The sequence below is a fragment of the Vespula pensylvanica genome, chromosome 25, assembly GCF_014466175.1.
Source record: "Vespula pensylvanica isolate Volc-1 chromosome 25, ASM1446617v1, whole genome shotgun sequence".
Classification (NCBI taxonomy): domain Eukaryota; kingdom Metazoa; phylum Arthropoda; class Insecta; order Hymenoptera; family Vespidae; genus Vespula; species Vespula pensylvanica.
In genome coordinates, this window is record NC_057709.1 from 111,201 (window position 1) to 134,175 (window position 22,975).

Genomic DNA, 22,975 nt, shown 5'->3' on the forward strand with positions numbered 1-22,975 from the left:
AGCGCTCCGGCGAATGGACACGGCGCGCTCTCTTCTTCGTTTTCCTTTTCCTCTCCGAGCCGATCGTGAGAAAGCGCGGAGTCGAACGGAAAGACCGCCGGCGAAACTTTCAGCTCGAAAACAACCTTAATCCTCGTCCGATGGCTTATCGGTCCGACTCTTGATTTACGGCGTAGCGACGCTCGTTCCTTCCTAACCAACCAACGGCCAGGGGCGCGACGCGCCGCTCGGTGACGATCTACTCGATAAAGCCCGATAAATCGCGAGTAAAACGAAACGTTAATATCTGCTCGTTCGTCGAAGGAGAAAGGGGGAATCCGCTCTCGACGTTTACTTTCGTGCCGGAGGAAGAAGAAGCGGAAGAAGAAGAGAAAGAAGGAGGAGAAGGATTCGGCGATGCCGATGGTGGTGGCAGAAGGTGTACGACGGTGGGTGGAAAAAGGGAAGGTGGCCTCGAAGGTGGGGAACCCGAGAGGTGGGAAGTAGAGGGGAAGGCGAAGGGAAAAGGGAAGCGGAGGAGGAGAAGGTGGGGATGGAGAAAGAAGCCGTCGCACTTGGTCGTCGTCGTCGTCGTCGTCGTCGTCGTCGTCATCGTCGTCGTCGTCCTCGTCGTTGTCCCAACTTCGTTCCTTGTCGAGGAGCGAAGAGAAGAGCGAAGATGGATAGAGAGAGAGGGGGGGGAGGGAGGGAGAGAGAGAGAGAGAGAGAGACTCGTTCGCAACGTAGGAGGGACCAATGGTCATGCGCGGGTGTGCCGCGACACCACGGCGACCTTCTGGCCACCTCCAGAAACAAAATGGCTACCCTATTTCTCGGTATCGCCAAGAGATGGCGACAAAGCCACCTCCACTCGAGAGGAGAGAGATGGATAGATAGAGAGGGAGTGAGAGGAGGGAACAGGAGGAGGAGGGGGAGGGAGAGAGAGAGCCGGATAATGCGCGAGACGTACCTACTTCGTCCTCGTCGTCGTCATCGTCGATGGATATTCCAGAATCGCGTCCTCGCGCGAGGCCAGCTTTTTAAAATTCTTTTCTCGTTTCCTCTACCCTCCCTCCGCCTCTCTTTCCTCGACGATTCAAGGGCAAAAACGTACTATACCTACGTTCTGCCGCGCGTTAATCCGATTATTTGTATCAACAAACTTTTCACGGATCAAAATAGCACCGACTATCGCGAGTTTTCGATAAGGATTTTTAAATCTCGTTGATTTCTTCGTTGATTACTGTTCTCCCTCCCCCCCCCCCCCCTCTCTCTCTCTCTCTCTCTTTCTCTCAGCCGAAAACAAGAGTCTTATTCATCGACAAGGTCATTCGATCGCGTTATTCGCGTAAATACTTTCTATTGACGTTTTACACGGACGTTCGTCGTCATCCCCCGAGAGTTTCACGAGAGCTCGACGAAAATAACGACGAGAGGCGAACGCTGTCTCCGACGGTGGTGAAAAAGAGAAAGTTTGCTCGAAGAACTATTGGAGCATTAAAAGCAGCACGATTCTTTGAATTCCTCCGCTCGTCGAAGACGTTTTTCGTCAGCGACTGGAAAATTTGGCGAGAGCTGGCGTAGACATTGATTGGCGAGCGTTGAGAGAAGGTGAGGTGGTAGAGGGAGGCGAGGAGGGTGAACACAGAGAGGGACCACCGCGTGCGACCGCGCGCTATAGACAGCGTACGAGAGAGAGAGAGAGAGAGAACGGTCGCCTCGCGCGACTCGATGTTTTTGGGACGGTAGATAGGAGACGGAGAGCTCTCATGCATATTCAACGGCACTCTCAACTCCTCCGTCACAGGAGGGAAAGAACCACCCTCGCGCGCTCCTCCTGGCGTACCCCTCGACCCCTATATCTCGCGACAGAGAGAAAGAGATGGAGACAGAGCGACGGCCGCGCTCGGATAGATAGATAGGCGCTCGCAGGGTGGTTGCGACGGGGGTGGGGGATGGGTGGGTTGAGAGACAGACAGGCGGACAGAGCGAGAAGGTGAGAGGAGGGAGAGGAACGCGATGACGGAAGAGCGAGGGATTCTGTAGGGGTGCTCACAGTTTCCTTCATATTCCAAATTTGCCTTTCATCGCGACGCGAGCGAGCGAACGAGAGAGGGAGAGAGAGAGAGAGAGAGAGAGAGAGAGCGACGGAGTAGACGAGTCGATATACGTAAGTTCTCGAGAATCGTACGAAAGGGGTGACCTCGTAGAAAGGGCCGATGATTCGTGCAGGTCCGCCTTGACCTCGCGTGGGCCTCGATTCTACGAAACCGATAAGATAGGCTACCGTCGACGACGCCGCCGCTGCCGAGTACGACGACGACGACGACGACGACGACGAAGAAAGGAAAGGTCCGCGTACTTTATTTCACGGCTGTCCTCCGAAAATCAGGTCTTGCACGCGACGTCGCTACGCCGATCGATTCTTCTCTTCCTCGATGAAAAATTTACTCTCGAAAGAGTTCCCAGACCAAGGAGAGTATATAGGAACGGCTCGGGATCTCTCGTTTCTTGCTTTGAAAAATTCCGATCGCTCGACGAGGAACGAAGAAGCGTAGTGGGAGGAGATGCTCGAGTACAGCGACGATAAATTCCGCGCGGAGAATTTCGCGGTTGAGAACTGCGGAAGCATCGACTGTATGGCTGGGAAGAGAGAGAGAGAGAGAGAGAGAAAGAGAGACAGAGACGAAAGATGGCTTCTCCAGGGATTGATATCCCTCGTCTTCCCCTTTGATATCCACCGGCGTACTAGAAAAGCTCCATGGTTCCTCCTGCTCCTCCTCCTCCTCCTCCTCCTTCAGCACCTCTCGCTTCTACACCCCTCGATGGCAAAGTCTACCTATATACCGGTCCGCGCGCCCTTGTTCTCCCCTCTCGACACCTCCGCCCTTCCCTTTGTACTCGGAAGACAGATCGAAGCACCCTGTTTACACTGGGATGCGATGATTTGCCAAATTAATTAATTTGCCCTACCTCCTCCCTCTTCTCCTCCTTTTCCTCTTTCTCTCGCTTCTCCCGTGACTTTGCCGATCTTTCTCCGGAGCTTACTCTCCGGCTCCGGTTGGATCGTCCTCGCAAGGCAAAAAGCGCGAATAATCTTAGCCACGAAGAGAGGAAGCGAGAGTAGTTTTTCGTTAACGACTCGCCAGGGAAAACGACTGGCTCGGCTCGTTTCTAACGAGACCTTCCAGCACGCATCGTTGATTCGTAAGAGAGAAAGACGAGGAGATAAGAAAGCGTTACCCGATAAACTTAGTTCCGTAAGCTAAGGAGCTTCTTTAAAGGAACCTCCGAAGAAGAAGGAGGAGGAGGAGGAGGAGGAGAAGGAACGAGGGAGGAAGTGGAAGTTGGCGAAGGCTCGTAAAACGTAGAAGCGAGGGCTCGCCTTTCTTTTTCGCGCTGCGTCTGGATCTTGTCTCGTCGCTTCGGGCGTCGAACGAAGAAGAATCGTGAGCCCGAGAAGGATCGAATAAGAAGTAGAAAAGAGGGTTGCGGAGAGGTAGGGAGGGCGGTGCCGACGAAATGAAATTAAACGGGTCCCTTTTTCGTCGGGTTCTGGTCCCGTCCACTCTGTAAAAACGAGTGTGGACATCCGGCACTAGCGGAGAGTCGAAGCGAGAGGGCGGGGTCGAGGAAGGAGGGAAAGGAAGAAAGAACGAACGAAAGAACGAAGGAACGAAAGAAAGAAAGAAGGAAGGAAGGAAAGAAAGAAAGAAAGAAAGAAAGAAAGAAAGAAAGAAAGAAAAAGGGATATGCGACGAGTTCCTCTCGTTAATGCTTCGCGTTTCCGCGCGAACGAGAGCGCGGAGGTGCGACCGAACAACGGCAGAGCCCTTTTAATGGCCATCCTAAGAAAAAGAGAAAAAGAGATGAAAGATGAGGAAGGAGGGTTCCGTCTTTTTCTTTTCGACTCGTAGCTTTCGTCTTCTCTCGCGCTTTCGGAGAACGCAATCGATAGCAGCCGCGGAGGAGGAGGAGGAGGAGGAGGAGGGCACGTACGACGGAGGAAGAAAGGGAGGAACGGAGAGTGGAGTGGAGAGAAGCAGAAAGAGCGGAGGGTGATAGGCAGAGAGAGAGAGGGGCCTGGGAAACGAAAGAGAGGAAGGAGTGGCGCCTCATATTTTGCTCATTAGCGTCAGCATCGTCGTCAGCGTCGAGACGCCCTCACTTCTCGCTGGTAAGGGTGAGGTGGGAGAGAGAGAAGAGAGGAACCATCCATCATCTTGTCCTCTCGCCCTTCTTCTCGCCCTACTCCACCTCGTGCGCGCGCTACGTACCTACCAACCCTACCCACCGCTAGGCTCTGTCCTCGCAAACTCCGACGACGAGCGATCATCGACGGTATTAATTTTTGTTCCTTCGCCAGGAGAAAACGACAAGCCCTTCCAGAGGGAAAGACCGACGGAGGGAGAGATAGGCCGAGCTTACCTCCAGCTAGCAGCTACCTACTTTCGCATGAAATCCGTTTTTAGCGACAGATCGTAAAGCGATTTATGTGTACGACCGGCTGTAACGTCGATAGTAAACGGTAAACGCACGCGGTGCTCCGTTCGAACCCTCGAGCGGTTAGTTGCCGCGTAAAGGACTTTATTACACGTACCACATCGCGTGCCACCTAGTTACGCTTCAATAGAAAAATCATAAACAGCCCTTTTCGTTTTCGCATTCTTTTCCTTTCTTTTTTTTTCCCCGTCTTTTTTCTTTCTTTTTTTCTTCCCTTTTTCTCTCTCTCTCTTTTTCTTTAATTCCATTTCCTCCTTTCCGAATCGACCAATCCGCGAACGAATTCGATTCGCTCGTCGCTCCGCTCTATTTTAGAACGGAGACGCCTCTCCGAAAAGTTGTTAGTCAAACTCCGTCATAAACGCAACCAGCAGTCAATGCCGTAACCCACGCGCGACGCGAATCGCGTGGGATAATGTATCTCGTAAAACAGGTTGTTGCGTAAGAGAAATTCTAAGCATTTGCTCGGTGTTCTCGCTTCGTCGTTTGATCCGAATCATAAGCGTTTTATATTCCAAATCGACGGAGCTTTCGCATTTTCATATTCCGTCATCACCGAACGGCCTAGGTCGTCGACCTAGAAAACTCTTCTCTCCCTAGAAAACGTCCCTCCTTTCTATTTTTACTCCAGAGAGGAAGGGAGAGAGAGGGAGAGAGAGAAAGAAACGAACCAAAGTTTCGCAGAAATTCGTATTCGCGAAGTAAACACGAAAAGCGGTCGATCGTTTTTACGTCGTTTAAAGGAAAGCGACCGGAACGCACCTACGCTTAACACGCTGACCCCGCAAGAATGGGGACGGTTCGAAAGGAAAACCGCTTTAGAATTCATTAAGATAGGATATACCGGTATATCTTGAAATTGCACCGGCTCTTATGTAACGATATCGTTGGAAATAAAGTTGACAGAAGCGAAAACAGGTTGAATGTCTCGCTTACCGTTGCATTACCGAGTCGCGATTTAAGCAGCGCGTAAAACTCTTCGGTCTTGTTTTATTCCGGGCGATGAAAAAAAAAAAAGAAAAGAAGAAAAAGAATAAAAAAAGAAGAAGAAAGAAAAGAGAAGAAATTTCGGCAAAGACAACCATCATTCGTTCGAACACGGAAATACGAACGAGATGAGAAAATCGGGAAGGAAGAATCCAAAGGGTAAGAATAAGAGGTGGATGAAGAAGAAGAAGAAGAAGAAGAAGAAGAAGAGGAAGAAGAAGAGGAAGAAGAAGAGGAAGAGGAAGCGAGCGACGAGAGGGAAAGAGAAGAGAGAGCGAAGGATTTTGGAGTGGGCAGCGGGGCGCGTAGAACGAGCAGTGACAGAACGAGATGGAGTGACTAAAGGGGGGACGAATGCGCTGGAATGGGATGTATACCTAACTCTCTTTCGCGGAAGAAGGGGCGTATAGAGACACGGTGCCCATGGAAACGCGCAAGCGCCTTTCACCGAGTACCCTCCGGCCCTTCGACGTGTCCCCTCCTCTCACCATTTCTCTCTCTCTCTCTCTCTCTCTCTCTATCTCTCTCCCTATCGCTCGTTCGTTCGTTCGCTCGCTCGCTCGCTCGCTCGCTCGCTCGCTCGCCCGCTAGCACGTTCGCTCGTTCCTCTTCCACCCTCTCGTCCTCGGTCTCGCTTCGACTCTTCGCGACGCTCTACGTGCCATCCCTCATGGCGGCCCTTACCCCCGTAATACGCACTAAACACCTCATAGCTTCTACGCTAGTATTTTGCCCGGCACACGTGTGTTTAACCTTCGACCGTCGTGCATCTCCGCTTCTTCCTCGAATCTCCTCGATCTCGATCTCGATCTTGTCGCGGTAAATTCGCGAGATTTTCGAGATCGATGCCAGCTGTATACGCCATAACGATACGCCGATATCTTAATCGAATCTTTAAACGATTTGAATAGTTGGCGAGTAGTCGGCTGTTTTACCTCGCGATGACAAGTAGCTGAAGTATACATGTAATATGGCGAAGCCGGTCCGCATATGGCAAGAATCGATACTCGAGTTTTTCGAGAGTAACGTAGAACGATCCTCTTCTTCCTCCTCGAAGGGTGAGGAGGAAGGAGTAGTAAGAGCGCTTCTCGAAAGTCGCTCGCGCGGCAGCATCGGCAATTAGCCGGTGGCCGCGGTCGATTTGCCAAAGAAGTTGATCTTTCTACGCGGCGCAAGTTTTTTCGCGGCGCCTCCGAGGAAGACGAGAGAGATACGGTGCGTTTACTACGTAGCGGCAACCGATTTATTATCGGTCCTTTTTATTTCGAGCGTGCAAGAGCGAGACCGCACAGATCGGAGGACCTTCCGACACGTCGACGAGACGCAACCGCGAGCGAATCTTCCCATCGTTGAGAAGTTAGCGGATCGCGGAGCGGAAGCTCGGCGCATCGAGGGGAGGAGGAAGAGAAGAAAGAAGGCGATCGAGCGTGGGAGAGAAGAAAATATCGAGTAGTCAGTCGCTTATCGGTGAAAATACGTTCTTCCGCTCGGATCTTCCGGTTCGTTCGCCGAGAGTTTCGAGGTGGATGACTTTCGAAGAAAGTTCCCGAGGACGATCGTTTTACATCGACGCGAAATACGGGAGGAGGATGAGGAAGTAGGAACGAGGGAGAGAAAGAGAGGGACGCGAGGCGAGAGAGGAGAAGGCGTGCGTGAACAATGCGAAAGAATCTTGGTGCCACGGGGCATCGTAGCACGTAAGCGAGATAGACCCATAAAAATGCTAATTCCTATCGACCGGGCAAACCGGGAGCTTGCCGCCATCGCACCGGCGCTCGCTTGCATGCCATTAGCCTAGAGACCCCGCGAACGTAACTCGACGTAACGTCGACGCTTCCGTTTTCTTCCTACCGGTGCCGTTCTCTTCCTCCAAGAGTCGTCGTCGAAAAAACGAACGAACCTACGACGAACGAGCGAGCGAACGAACCTCTCTCTCCCTCCTTTTGGTAGTTTTTCGGACGCAGCCTTGGCAACGACAGCAGCGAGACTAATCTCCGATACGGCTATGGATCGGATCCATCAATCTAGATTATAATTAATTGATAGCGGGACCCACCCTCCTGCGGTGGTGGGTGGTAGCCGCATCTCGGTATTCCTATACGCAGGGTGGCACTGTATTGCAACGGGTATTAGGAAGGGGGTGAACAGGGGTGACTGTCGGTCTGTCTGTTGTCGACTCTTTATCGCGCCCCCGGTGAGTCGTCTTATGCATCTTTCATGAGGCAACCATCCAAGGGGTCCACACCATCTACCCCGCTCTACTCCCTACTTTCTCTCCCTCTATCTTTCTCCTTCTCCCATCTTTCAGCCTCTTTTCCCATCCACCTCGTACTACATAGATATCTGAGAAAAGTACGCGAGTACACCTAGCTTTACGCGGACAAGACTCACACGCACGCGCGCCCACACATACTCTCGGCTATACGACTACGTACGATAGTCTTTTCAGATATTTGCCGACTTTCCACACATCGACGTTTCTTGCTCTTCCATCGGAAGGCATCCCGTAAAACCTTACTTCGGATCGACCTTTCCTTTTCTTTATCCGTTTTTCGGTTTTCCCGCTATCGAGGTCGTTTCGTTGTCCTATCGGTTATATCGTCCCGTTACTTTCTTCTTATAATTAAAAAGAGAGAAAACAAACGAGAAAACCTCCCTACGAATTCGCCGGTATTTCGATGGAGTCAATGAGTCATCGATGAACGCGGAAGAAGGGCAAAAGAATGGTTTACGACGTTATCGTTCTTCTCGAGAGAATAAAAAGGGACACGAAGCGCGTGCGTACCTAAGTATTTACGGTACGGTCGTAACGGTACGCGCTCGCAACTTTAATATCCGTTTTATCAATTCAACCGTACGCTCGGATCATAGAGCGTGGAACGCGGAAAAAAAATCAGGACTGGATCTCGACGAGGAGATCGGTATTCGCGTATAATTACCTTACCGAGTTAAATTAGCCGATCAGATAGGATCTCTAGCTCCGGCGTTCGTTTCGTGGCATCCTGGTCATCGCGAGAGAAGGAGAGAGCGCGTCGATTTAGCGCGAAATACCGTTCGAACGCTACGCTAGCGCCGAATCGGAGAACGTAGTAGCGCTTTATCCGACAGTGATTTATGGTGCATTTAATGCGACCGAACGTTTTTATTATCTGTTATTCTTTTTCCGGGCGCGGTCTTTGTCTCGACGCGTTTCTGCTCTTTGCCGAAAATGAAAATGAAGGACGATAGGATAGACGACGAGGCGTGGGTGGCTCGTAGAGAAGAGGAAAATATAGAGACGGAGGAAGAGCAATTGTGTATATGTGCTCGCGCGCGCGTGTGTGTGTGAGAGAGAGAGAGAGAGAGAGAGAGAGAGCGAGAGAATGAGCAAAAACATATCCGAGAATACGGGCGTGCGGATGAGTTACCGCCTGGCAGATTCCACCGCAGCCGTTGCTACCCCCGGAGGAGGATAACGGTGAGGGGGTGCTGTGAGAGAAAGAGGGGTGTACGGGATGGAGGCAATGCCAGTGGGGTTGCCAGAGAGAAGGAGGAAAGGACGACGGACGTAGCGCATTACGCAAACGTATCACGCTATGTGGTCCAACGAAAACAAACAGAGCCTGAGGCTCCAACCCCTTACACCCCCTCGTCCCTATCGCCGGCTGCATAAGTAAATAGACGACTACGGCCGCTGTTCGCCAGGTCGTTGCTGCTCTCCTTCACCCCTTTTTCGTTTCTTCCTTCCTTCCTTCCTTCCTTCCTTCCTTCCGTCCGTTCGTCCTTCTATTTGCCGCGTTACTCGTCGTTCTTTTTCTTTCTCTTTATCTCTCTTTATCTCTCTTTATCTCTGCCAGAAAATTTCCAAAGAAAGAACCAGAGATATCATCGACGTCTCCGACCGATTCCAAAACTTCAACTTTGGTTCTTTTTCTCTTTTAGATTCTATTATAAGGCGTAAGAGGATAATGTTGGCTCGTATATCGTACGCTCGTAAAAGTGGAATCAACGTCAACGAACGGTGACGAGTAACTGGCGACAGGTTCACGGTACTCGGATCTTCTCGGTCGACATTCAATAAAGGAAGGCGAATTTCGCGGTGGAGACCGTGACCACTCCGAGGAGGGTGAATATCCTCCAGCGGAGAGAGAGAGATGAATAGATAGATAGATAGATAGATAGATAGATAGATAGATACAGAGAGAGAGACAGAGTGAGAGAGAGAGAGAGAGAGAGAGGAAAGAGAAGAGAGGAGGGAAGGCGGGAAAAGGAGAAAGCGATCGATGCTCACCCTCCGAACCCTCCGTCGGCTCGCGCAACCCCTCTCGAACTCCGCTTGAGCGGTGCTGGCCGTCATGGCGGCGCATGCAAATCAGCATGGCGCCGAGACGCCCTCCCGCACTGCTCCTACTCACCGTACGTACGAACACGCGCCTGTGCGTCGAGAGAGGACGCCTGTGCGTGCGAGCCCTCTCTCTCTCTTTCCCTCTCTCTGTCTCTCTCTCTGTCTCTCTCTCTCTCTCTCTCTCTCTCTCTGAGTTGTTCGTTGCTGCTGGCTGCTTCACCGCGGACGAGACCGAAGCATCGACCGACCGACCGACCGACAGACCGACACGAGGGAAGAGCAAGAGGAATGGTAGAGGAGGAGGAGGTTGGACGACCGACACGAGATAGCTATTCCGGCAAGGCCTGTTATCGAGAAGAGCCGACTCGTCGTGTTTTGGAATGCCTTCCCCGAAGTCATCGGTACGCTGATTAGCTCTTGCGAGTAGATTCGTCGGATCGTAGAAGCAATAGGACGTGGGAATTCGGCCTACACCTGTTCCCTCGACGAAATACCGGCTTATCGATCCCGCGACGCCATCACCTTTCCGATTTCCACAACCGCTGCAAAATCTCTCCTTCTTTCTCTCTCTCTCTCTCTCTCTCTCTCTCTCTCTCTCTCTCTCTCTCTCTCTCTTTCTACCCGATCGATCGGCAATTTTTTGTCCTCGCGTCTTGCAGATTCCGTCCTTGAAAAGACAACATCGGTGTCTGGCACTAGCTGTTACTCGCTACCGTGCTCGCCGACGTTGCTGGCGATCGATTCCGTAATTGCCGATCGCATACTTTCTACCCGCTATCCAATTAGCTCGAAATCGTTTCGTATCGAACTGATTTAGTTGGTAGCAGTAAAAGATTCCTCGGACGGCTTGTTCCCAAGTTGTTGTTTATAGGTAAGAGAGACGGAAGGTGGATCGATAAAGTCAAGCCACGTCGGAAGAGAACCGCATTAGGTAGCGCGCCGCGAGTCCGGCCAAAGAGTTTCCGTCTTCGAGCCCGAACGGTGTCTGTTGGGCCTCGTGTTCTTGTGCGTGCACGAAAACACGAGTGTATAGTAGTTTGGCGCGAAGGAGACCTATAGATGTTACGGATGCGTGCGCGAGAGAGGAAGAAGGAGAGAGAGAGAGAGAGAGAGAGGGAGAGGCAGAGGTAGAGGGAGAGAACAGCCAACGCCGCACGGCGCATTTGAATACGCGCGAATAAATGCATAATAATTAGGTCAGCTTTGCTAGTCAGCTGATCCGCCGGTAGCGCGTACACGCTACGAGCGAGATTAGAAGAGTCGTGTTTTCGTCGGCGCAAACGTTGCGATCGTGGCATGCGCGTTCGTTATTTCTTTCTTTTTCACCTTCGAAATTGTTACCGAGAAACGAATGGGAAAACGAAAGGCAATAATTTCGTTGACGGTGGGTTATTAGCAGGCCGGACACGAGCGAGGTGTCGACGATGAAGGAGAAAAACATGGCAGTTAGGGGGAGACCCACGGGAGGGAATCGGAAAGCGTTGAACAGGGAGGGCGGTCGGAGGACAGTAGGAGGTGTGACAACGAAAAATGGTCGGAGCGAGGATCGATGAACGACCGGAGCGGATGGATTTTTATTTCGGTTTAATTACTGTAACGTCGGATAATCGTCCCTACATATTTTTCGAACCCCTCGCTCGTGTCCGAGCGCTCGTCGGTACCATTAAAACGCGTTCCCTTGGCGAGAGAAAAAAAAACAGTACCGATGGAAAGAAAGTTCCTGGATCGGCCGATCGAAATCTAGAGCGCGGCTCTAGCGACCTAACGTACACATACGTGGGTCGGCAAGGAGGGAAAGCGGAATAGCAGATGCAGAAAGCAGAGTTTGAGTTGAATTTGAGTCGTGGCTCGTCAGGCAGGGCACGTAGTCGCGGCCTGCGCAGCCCGCATAGCAAACGCCTCGGCAGTCTCGAACCGACAGTCTGTAGCCTCCAGCGGCAGCTCGCGTGCTTTTATGCAGACACTGACCTTCGTGTCCCGACCCTCTTTCTCTCTCCCTCTCGCTCTCTATCTCTCTGTCTCACGCTCTCTTCTCTTCTCTCCTCTCCTCTCGTCTCCTCTCCTCTTTGCCTCTCCTCTAGCGCGCCGCGAGCTAACGGGGAAAGTTTCGAATTCGGGTGCAAGGCCACCGGAAAGCGGACTCACCCTTCGCGGATCCAAACGCAACGCTGCTGGAAAAGTAGTGAGAAGGACTCGTTTCTCTTTCATCCTCCCCCCTCCCCCACTCTCTCTCCCTCTATCTATCTATCTCTATCCGTCCGTCTCTCTCTGCGTTCTCTATTCGCAATTCTCGCTCGCGAATACATCGATTCCGATCGATCGGAGGGAAAGCGCGGAGGGAAAGCGCGGAGGGAAAGCGCGGAGGACGGCTCTCGGAGGGCGCGGACGACGGAGAGAGAAGGCATTAGCACACAATCGAACGGACGAATCCGAAAGCGGTGGCGCGCCGGCGGAGAACTCGAGGTCGGAGGTCAGACCGGCAACTTGGTTCCCATTGTGTCGAGGGTTCCTCCGCTCGCTCGGACTCGAGTCCGTCCATTGTTCTGCGGCTTCCACGCTTACGAATCGCGCGCGAATCCGCTCCGGTATTTATTATTATTACATGCCCGGTGTAGCACCGCCTTCGGCCCTTCGGACTACCGCTTTCGATCCTCTCGAACTCGCGAGAGAACCGAGAGAGGAAAAAGTTTGTCTCCTCGCGACGAGCTTTGACGTCGACGACGTAACTCGTCGTTCGGGCGTGTCCAGCCCGCCAGCCAACCAGTCAGAGAGAGAGAGAGAGAGAGAGAGAGAGAGAGAGAGAAAGCGTAGAACGCAAAGAACAAAAGTCGAAGCGGAATACCACGAAACGATCGTTTAGTCTCTTTGTCTTTCGATCGCGAGAGGGAAGAGAAGGATTCATGGGACTGTCGAGGACAAAAAACGAAGGGAGTACGGTCGGATCGCGGAGGAGCCCTTCTTATCAGCTCCGGACAATGTCCGTGAATTCGTCGTCGATCTTTCGCCGACTCGTTTGACCCCGACTCTCTCGATCTCTGCTCTGGATCATCCACGTCGCGTTTGATGTCCTCGAACGCGATCGATGGCCGCTCCTCGACGGTCCCTCTCGACGGTGGGTGTCGACCACCCTCGAATCTGGCTACTTTTTGCCGGACATTAATTGGGCTCGCTATAAAACGTAAAACGAGGCGCGCACGATATAGCGCGCGCGGGCGCGCGCCATGGTATATCCTTAGCAGGGTCCTGCGCGGACCGCCCTGTTGCGTGGCCGCACGAATCGAACGAAATAAACTCCGATGAACGGCCTCGGCGAAGAACAAAAACTCGTCTCCGCGAGAGAACCGATCGCCGTCGTCGCCGTCGTCTTCGCGTCCTCGTCGTCGCAGTCGTGCGCATCGATCGTCCACGTCGAAGACTCGTCGATCGAAAGCGCAGCGGTGCTCGATCGCGATCGAACCGTACCCACGTATTTCTCCTCGCATCCTTGTATCGCTTAGGGTGCTTATCTGTCTTCAATATTCCGATATCGCTTGGCGAAGGACACGTGTAGGAAGAAGGGTGCATCGTCGTTGCCCCCCGCGACGGCTGTCTAAACACACTTTAAAGATTTGAAAACGTAATGGCGCCGGGCTTTGACCAGATTTGCATGTCACGGTCGCGCATCATATATCTGGATTTAACGTGCCTGAGGGAGCGTAGTCTTTTCTCTTTCCCTCTTTCCCTCTCTCTCTCTCTCTCTCTCTCTCTCTCTCTCAACTCCCGTTTCTCCGGCGACACGAGGAGCGACGAAGACGCGTAGGGACGCCTTTGGGATCGTCGGAAGATCCCGAGGAAGCGGAGGTGGCGAGAGCGTTAACACCGTCGGATTATCCAATCGACTCGAACGTGATTTACGGATCTCCCGCGATACGATTCGTCTACCTCTCTCACTCTGCTCCACTCTATTCTACCAGTCTATCCGACGTCGTGAAATCACGATCTTTCGCGCGATTCGAGCGTGCACGCACGCGTCCACGCACGCGTCCACGTGCATAATGGGGGAATATAATACGCGAGAGCACGGAAGACAATGGACGCATTGTGCAGGTAGATACACCTACGTATACCTATAGATAGACCCGCTCTCGGCGTACGTTCGTCGGCGAACGTAGAGACCGAGGACGAGCGTAGAGGCCGGAGCGTCGTTTGGGCATATTGACAGACTAATGATCGCGCGGAACAAAGGCCAGACCGTCACGTGGTCACGTGGTCACGTGATGGACCGTTTCCGGCGGAGCCCCGCGGACCACCGCAGCCACCAGCCCCCTCTTGTCCGCGCGCCAACGCATTCAACCCCGACGAAAAGGAACGCCGGATGGACGGACGGACGGACGGACGGATGGACGGACGGACGGACGGACGGACGGATGGACGGACGAACGAACGGACGAATGGACGGACGGATGGACGAACGACGAACATCGATCGCGAACGAAACCATTCGACCAGGTGTATTCGCCGGAACAGAATTCTTTATCGTTTCCGAGGAACGCGCTCCTTCCGTTAAGCGACGTTTCGAATCGTAACACGGGGGTGTCCTGGACTTTGAGTCCCTTTTCGGCTGGTAGTTAAAAGGGGTTCGAAATGACATCGTTGCCATCTTCGATCGAAAGGGACGACCCCGAAAGGGTTGTCGAGAGGGAGAACCTTTCTCTCTCCTTTCGTGCCTTTTAAATGCATAAATAATGAGCGATCTATTAGCGGAACGTGCGTTGGTATTCGATGGCGTAGGGGCTAGGAGGTATACGAGGCTCTTCATTTTTCGAGGAACCTTCCGAGTGTCGAGAGAGAACGAGAGAGAGAGAGAGAGAGAGAGAAAGAGAAAGAGTTAATTAATAAGAATTGCGGTAGCGCGAACAATGCTCGAAGGTCCGTGTAGGTTTCTCCGAGTCACGCGAGACGGCTCTATCCGTGATTTTCCTCGTTTCTTTTGCCCTGCCGGTTCTTTGATCGCGTCACGGTTTAATTTCATCGCGCGACTTTTACACGCTTCCACGTTCGTAGCTATTGCTCGCTCGTAAGAAGCCATTACCTTTCACGCGATCCTTCTGCTCGAACGTTCTCTCTCCTTCCCTTTCTCTCTCTCTCTCTCTCTCTCTCTCTCTCTTTCCCTTTGTACGCGTGAAATAATTCACGAATGTTCGGTAGAACGATCAGGTGCCATTTGGCGGTTTGCTGGTTCGTTTAGGCAGACGCATAGCTGCAGTCGGTTGTTGGGAAGCTCATTGCGGCGACGAACACGGCGTTGTGGCTCCCCCGAGTTCGCCCTCCACCTCCTCTCGATCTCCCTCTTTCTAGCGTGTATACACGCCTCTCGCTCCCTCGCCGCCGCTCGTATATCTGCGGAGAAGAGTGAGAGATAGCGCGGAGGACGAGGTACTTTCAGAGGATATACCTACGAGTAGGGCCGCGGCTCGAAGGCGTGGAAGAGGGAACGGCGGAGTAAGATGGCGAGGGAGAGAGGGAGAATGGAAGCCGCTAATGAGGCCGTGTGTAATTAGGGAGCTCTCGCGGCCTAATGAAGCGCTTACCTACCTTAGCTACCAACCCCCTCGACACTCCCCACCCCTTCGACTCCCTCCGGAGCCTCCGACGACAGCGACGAATACCGGTAAGGCCAAGGCGGTAAGCCTCCTCTCTCTCTCTCTCTCTCTCTCTCTCTCTCTCTTTCTCCTTTCTCTTCTAAGTCGTCGTCTTCGTCCTTAGTAGTCGTCGTAGTCCGTGTAGTCGTCGTCTCGGTCCTTTCTCCGCCAGACAGAGACGGTGCTGTTTCTCTCCTTCCTCGACTTCTTCTCACCACCTTCGAAGCGGCGATCACGCTTCACGGTCGAGTTAGGGATCGAGAGACGCGAGGAAGAGGAGGACCGGCCGCCGACGCCGCTACAGGATGAAGGAGAGTAGATACACCTCCGCACGACACGCTCGCATCTTCGCCGGACCATTACAGGATTAAGCATGCAGGGATGTACGAGAGCGTCCGATCGGTGAATCCTTTCGAGATTATCGCGCTGTCCGATGGTAGATTTTGATTCGACGTTATCCGTCCGATTCTTCCTTCCACGTCCATATCGGTTGGAGGTTATCCCTTTCGATAGGATTTAAATCAGTAGTTGCAGCCGCATCCCTTGCATTATCCCCGCTTCTATTCCTCGAGAGATCGATCGTTTCGAGTGTTTTTTCTTTTTCTTTTTCGATTCTGGGCCCGAAGGAAGAAGAAAGGTTCGACGTTAACTCGTATCTCTCTCTCTCTCTTTCGATTCGATCTCTCGGTCAAGCCGGGAAGGCGCGCGATGCGTCCCTGGCCGTCCATGGGGGGCTAAGCGTGGGCCCCTTATCTCTCAATTCACTCACCGGGAGCGAGCAAGCTGGCTCCCTGTTTCCCTCTCTCGTCTTCTCTCCTTCTTCCTCTCCCGTGGACTCGAGCGCCTCTCGGTAAGACCGTCGAAAGCTCCGGAGAAGAAGGAGAAGGAGAAGAAGAAGAAGAAGAAGAAGTAAAAGGAGAAGGAGAAGGTAGAAGACGCAGGGCTGAGAAGACACGGCTACCGGAATCACGACTTGGCCTTCTCCACTCTTCACGGATCGACCCGTTATCTCAGCGACCATTTGCATATTAAACTAACTCGCAACGCGCGACATATTTCAGGGAGAGCCTCCTCGCGCGCCTTTGCCCATGCAAGAACGCTTCTTTCGTCGTCGGTGCTGACAAATTATTTGGAGAACGCTCGACGGGATAGAGAAAATAGACGGAAGAGAGAGAGAGAGAGAGAGAGGGAATAGAAATAGCGGCTTAAAAAATGGGATCTTAAAAAGTTAATGAATTTGTCGTTGATTATAGGTTCTCGATGATCCGAACTCTCGTCGAGTTTATCGGCAAACAGCGGCCACGATGAAAGATAGCACCGTTCCGTTCGGTGCTTCCTCTCTCGGTGGGTAAACGCACGCGGTCTCGCGTAATTACTTTTATCTTTCCGATCCGAGATGTCGATCGTTTCTTCTCGGTAACGGGCTAAAGCTACTTCGTAATTCACTCGGTGCCAATTCGAAGAAAGAGGAAATGGGCACCACACCCCGACAACATCTTAATTCGCGATAAAGGGTATTAGGACTGGAAGCGGACACCGGGCTAGCGACGGCGCCGGTCCTGGAACTGGAACTCGGCCTGCAGGATGGCTCTCGGACACGCAGGGCTCTCTCGTTCCACGTATCCACGGACCGAGGCAAGATTAGCATCGCTATTCGGTTACACGGGAAAGAGACACCCGGCTCGATGGCTACCGTGCGTTTCGCCGTGTTCCTCGTCATTATCACCTCGAAAAGACGAACGTTCTTCGCCACCGCCGCAGCCACCGCATCTTCCTTCTTCTCCTCCTCCTCCTCCACCCCTTCCTCCGCCTCTTCTTGGCATTTTGCCTTGGCAGGATTTATTGCGACGTTTCGATCGAACGATCCTTCTCGAAGAGATCGATCTCGTCTTCTCGGCGATTACGAGACGCGATTCGTCAGGCTCGAACGTGCCTTGGCCTCGAGCGATTTAAAGCGTTGCATGAATCAAGGACGATAAGCAGCCGGTATGCCGTCGCGAACTCGCCGAGGAGAGGCCGAACCTGATCTCGCTGGCGCTGAACCTGCCGCCGAAGTTGTCGGCAAAGTTGCCGGCCAAGTTGCCGGCGAACCTGCCGGCAGGTTCGGCATAAGCATAAGTATATACGAAGGAATCGTACCGTCGGGCTATTAATGACGCACGCGCATTCATGCCGGCACGTGTTCACAATATTATTTATTATTTATGCTAAGTTATGCGCGAGCAGCCTATGGATATACAATGACGGTTGCCCATCGGCCACGGTCTGCGGTACGTCTGTCCGCGCCGCGTCATCGCTTTGCTGCATTTATATCAATTACGTACCGTTCTTGCGGTTCTAATTATTACGTCGATACACGTAGGTACCTGTGTAGGCACGTAGATCGTCGGTGGACCGATCTCGCGTCCTTTAATGCGACCGAACGTCTTTCTATACGCGTCCGATAGATAGATAGATAGATGGAGAGAGAGAGAGAGAGAAATCGGGGAAAGGGAGACGAACGGCGTGGCTCCTGCGGCGCTTTTCGGTTTTGATAAAACGCCTAAACATCAATCGGTCTCGAAAACTGCTCTGTAATTCGAGTTTAGCGAGGACCCGGGAAAACTTTGGTCCGACACGAGATAGGTCTTGGTCCTCGGGGATATCGGGTCAATAGATGACCGGTGGTAGGCGGAGGTCGTCAGGGTGGAAGAGAAGGAGGGTTGGTGGAGGGGCAGCGGAGGGTTGAGACGGGGAGGGTGATGCATTCGCTGAATATGTATGAGGCTCGCGACACCCCGTAGCACACCGAGAGACGACCCGAACCACCACTATCTGCGGGTGATAGTGGCTATGCTGTATGTCTCGTAGGGGTCTGCGGCCGAGCTGCGTGCTGGAGACGAGAGGCGGAGGTGAAGAGACGAAGGTGGTGTTGGGGCGAAGGTGGAGGAGTCGTAGGAGACGCAGGGGGGTGTCGGTGCTGTGGCTCTGAGAGCTTATATCGCAAGAACCAACCCCAATGGAAACTCGAGCCTCGGAGGAGCCTCACCCATCATGCACACTCTCTTGCTCGCCGCTCGCAAACCCACCTCCTTCGCTTCTCATCCTCTCTCGCTCTCTCTCTCTCTCTCTCTCTCTCTCTCTCGCTGTCTGTCTCCTTCCTCTATCTCTCCCTTTTCCTCTTCTACTCCTCGCATAGGTATATACACCCCTTTCTTCGCTCTCTCCTTCGTCTCCGAAGCTTCACACTCCTTCCATCCTCTCCGAGTAGCACTCAGCTCCAGAGTAACCGTCGCGCTATCTTCCAAGACAAAGTTACGTCGTAATTCCTTCGTGAACAGATGCCGATCCGACAAGCTTTCCTCCTCCTCCTCCTCCTCCTCCTCCTCCTCCTCATCCTCCTCCTTTCTCCTTCCCTCGTCGTCATCGTAGTTAGAACGATCGAAGAACCTTAGTCTTTCGATTACCTACTACTACTCCTGGCCGATTGGCTTGGAAACGGAAACGAAAGGCGGGATGGCGCGATTCGCCAAGGGGTTGATCCGTTGATGAGAATGGTATAATATATATGATCCACTAAATAGGCGGACGGCTGCGCACCGAACGACGAATCCCGCAAGACAGCATGAGATATTGCCGGATTAGGGCGCATTATAGTTTTAAGCTCGTGCCATTAAAGACCGCCGGTTCTCATGTACCAAGGATAATTCGTCATTCGGAAAATTCTCGAGTAAAGACGACGTTCGCGACGATAGGCGAAGAGGATGAGAGTGTCTGGCGTTAACGTCAAGGTCCGAGCTCGTCCGAGAGAAGGTCGCCATGACTCTGGACGGTGCGGAGGCGTGAGTTTCCTCGAGCGTTGGCTATAGAGTAGAAAGTAAAAGGGGGACGGTAGGTCGTATACATGTAGGCAACCCTTTTATCTCGCGCGAACTCGTGCGCGATAGCACGGCTCGTTGAGCGCCACTGTTTTTCCGAGGGTTGGAATCGGCGTTACCGAGTGCGCGGAAGGGTTGATCTAGGCAGAAACGCCTAACGCTTTCTCCTGCCTGGGGAGGAGCCGAAGCAAAAGGGGGTGTAGAGAAGAGAAAGAGGGAGAAGATACGACGGTGATAATAAAGCAGAGCGGCCACGCAATAAAATATATCCGAAGCAGAGGCGACGACTCGTTTAGCCGAGGAGGGGGCGCGCTCGCTTCATTACCGAGTCGAAGTTCATTGCTAGCCCCTTAAGCCCTCTCTCTCTCTCTCTCTCTCTCTCTCTCTCTCTCTCTCGTTCGACGAAGGGTTATCACGACTCGACGAACGAAAAATCCTCGGATAATTAACCGTTCCGCGGGGATCCCTGGAATGCGAGCGCTAAACGACCCCGGAATGCTTCGATGCGATCTCTATCGACGGCTAACGATTCCTTGCTTCGCGCTAATTACCGTTTACCGTGTCTACCGAGCGCCGTCTTATCCGAAAGTCGGCCAATCGATAGCCAAAGAGATCGACGAATCTTTCGTTATTTGATCGACATGCTCGTTCGTTTAAGACCAAGATAACGATCTCGTAAGGAACTAACGAAGAGGAAGGTCGTAAGAAAAACGATGGACACGAGAAAGCGATCCTCGTAAAGTTGGAGAGAAAAGTTTTGGACAGGCAAGAGGAGGGAGGGAAGCGGGGTTGGTTTGGTCGTTCGCTCGAGCGACACACCGCTGTACGCGAACGAACGGGGAAACGGGAATTCTGCGCGAGCGCGGAGACCGTGAATCGCGGCTAAGAAAAATATAACGACCCGCGGAAGGAGGAATAACGCGCGACTTTACTACGTCCTAAAAGTCCCATAAACAGCGCTACGTACGTCGAACTTTTCAATTTTATGTCTCGACGTTCCGTTCCTCCCTTCGTTCTCGCGTTGATCTCTGGACCGTCGTCGTCGTCGTCGTCGTTGTCGTCGTTGTCGTCGTCGTCGTCGTCGTCGTTGTCGAGAGAGAAGAAAGAAAGAAAAAAAACATATATATATACACGTGTATAGCATGTGCGATCGATCGTCTCGATACCATTATTAAGACCTTTTTTTTCCTTCGGAAGGTTCAAAGTGCCAAAGATGATCACGGTCAAGGTACGACATGGCGTTGACGACGTCATCTGGCGTACCGCATCACGAGTACGAGATAAGAATCTAAATAGAGATCAGCGATCCTTTGAGCATATAATTTGGTTTCCGATGCGGGGACAGCTGTCGCTCGAATTCGAACGTGTAGTACGCGGAGGCGCGATTCGTAGGACGGAACAAGATACAAGGGGACCGAAAAATTCGTCGGAAGCGTGACGCGCGATGTACCCGTACTTTGATCGTAGATTACGTTTGTCACATCAGGGGCGTGAAGACGAGAAAAAAAAAAGAGAAAAGAAAAACTCGTTAGGCGCGAACGAAATCGCATCAGGGTAGGATCCTATGACGGGGATCGAGCTTTAACGAACTCGTTCTGCTAAATAATAATGATAACGATAAGGATAATATTCTACGAGGGCACTTTACTCGATCCGACCACCTACGGTTTAGGATTCGCGCTCGCGCACTCACGGTAAGTACCTGCTAAGCGAACCGAGTGACCCGAAGCATTTGATGTGCTTAGGCAAATGCGACACCCACTACGCGTGGAACACGGTAGAGAGAAAGGTCAGACGGCCGTGTGATGTATTTGTAAAAAGGTGTCGGCTTGGAACTAAGGAGGCCCGCTCGAACAGCCGCCCCGAGGGAAGAGATAAAAGAGAATTGTATAAAATGGGGTGCACGGCCCCCACGGCGAGCGTGGGGTACCCCTTGCCTCCCGTCTCTTTTCATTGCCCTACGGGCATCCTGGAGGTGCAAGGAGCCGAGGCGAATGCCAACGCCATTTTGCAGAGAGAGAGAGAGAGAGAGAGAGAGAGAGGGATAGGGGACACGTCTGCGTCGCGTCGTTCTGATCTGTCAAATTTCATTTCACGCTCCCGAGAACGGCTACGGGAACGGCCCGATAGGGCCAGATATGGATCTGCCGACACCTACGTTGCCACCCTAAAAAACGGACCTCTGATCCAACTCCTCTCTTCGTCCTTGCGAACGACCAAACGGATTCTTCCTTACCAACTATCGACGGATCGAGAAAAGATGTCTACGATCGTTGAGATCTTTGAAACGATTTGCCGAGGCTAAGGAGGACGTAGATTTTAGTGGAGCGTGAGTATCGATCGTACAGGACCTTGATGCGTCGCATCGTTTCGTCGTTCGTACGGTCGGTCGGTCGGTTGGTTGGTCTCATGCTCGAAACTTTGTCACTCGGAGCACGTACTCGGGGCAAGGACCGACGCCGCAAGCTCTTCTCTCTCTCTCTCTCTCTCTCTCTCTCGCTCTCTCGCTCGCTCGCTCTCTCGCTCTTTCTTATTCTCCCTTTCTCTCTTTCCATCGCTTGCTTTCCTTTCGCTCGCTTTCTCTGGCCCTCCCTCCCTCTCTGCCTCTCTCCGTCTCTCTGTCTTTTTTACTCGCTCGCTCTTATAGCCCTACCTACCTTTCTCTAGAACGCGCCATTGTGTTCGTCTATGGTGGAACCCTGTATATTCCTCGACGCTATGGATTTTCCGAAAGCGTTTCGCTGCTTCGCGACCATACCGAGCCTCGCCCTTCTTTCCTCTGCGCACGTCAACGCGTCTAAGAAAAGAGAAAAAGAGAGAAAATGAAAAAATGCGTAAACCAAGACGCCTCTTCGAATCCGAGTTTTGTTTTCTCGCCGACGCGACGTCGCGATCGGAGAGATCGAGAACGCAACGAGCGTACGATCGATCGTAAATCATCGTCGACACCTGCATTCTGCGTTGACGCGTTCACGCTGACGTCAGTATTGCGAGCCAAACCGAGAGAGTGCAGAAGCGCGATTCGATCGAACCTACGAACGGAAGCCAATCGCGTGAGTCATACGCGAACGAATTCGCGGGATGCTAAACAATGGCTGCGAATCGTCACGGGAGAGAGTCAACGATGCGATCGATGCTTTATCGTTCTTGCGATCTGTCTCCGAATGTAAAAAGGAAAAAAAAAGAACGAAACGAAACCAAAAAAATAAAGCAAGAAATAGTATACGTGCGTAGGACAATTTTTCTTCTTATCTTAAAAATTGAGGAAAAGGTACCGCATTGAATTCCTTTGATTTCTATTAAATTCCGCTCGTTAACAAAAACCATTGGAGATACGGTCTAGCGCGGAAAGTCTCTATGAATAACTAAACGAAATTCCCTCGACTTTTCCGTATGGAATTCATCGACGATAACCACGACGAAGTAGGAGGAAATAATAAAGCGATATCCGGAATGGAGGAAAAATTACCGGTATATTAGCGCGTGCCTGCGGGGTTTCGTGGAACGACGAAGAGAGCCGAGAAAAGAGGGACGGGGCGACAGAGAGAGAGAGAGAGAGAGAAAAAAGAGAGAAAAAGAACGATAACCGATATACGTAGCCATGGGTTGGTGGTACGGGCTAACTCGTGGTCCCTGTTGGACAATAACGCCCTTCTTCGTAACATAGTGGCACAATAACGTAGGTTCTTTGTACAAGTACAGGG

At 52.3% G+C, this 22,975-nt stretch overlaps 1 protein-coding gene across 3 annotated transcripts in view; it reads right to left on the bottom strand.

Moving 5' to 3' along the window:
* Window positions 1–22,975, bottom strand: part of LOC122637270 (voltage-dependent calcium channel gamma-8 subunit-like) — an 83,350-nt gene that overhangs the window by 51,640 nt on the left and 8,735 nt on the right. Inside the window, exon 2 of one of the 3 annotated variants that reach the window (XM_043829278.1) lies at window positions 14,926–15,172. The exons of 1 other annotated variant lie outside the window; for it this stretch is intronic. In XM_043829278.1, the coding sequence (XP_043685213.1) occupies window positions 14,964–15,172 (209 nt within the window). In that variant the 3' untranslated portion in view covers window positions 14,926–14,963. Of the gene's footprint in view, window positions 1–14,925; window positions 15,173–21,848; window positions 22,069–22,975 lie in introns of those variants that run through there. One more of the 3 variants, XM_043829279.1, reaches the window with a different exon arrangement.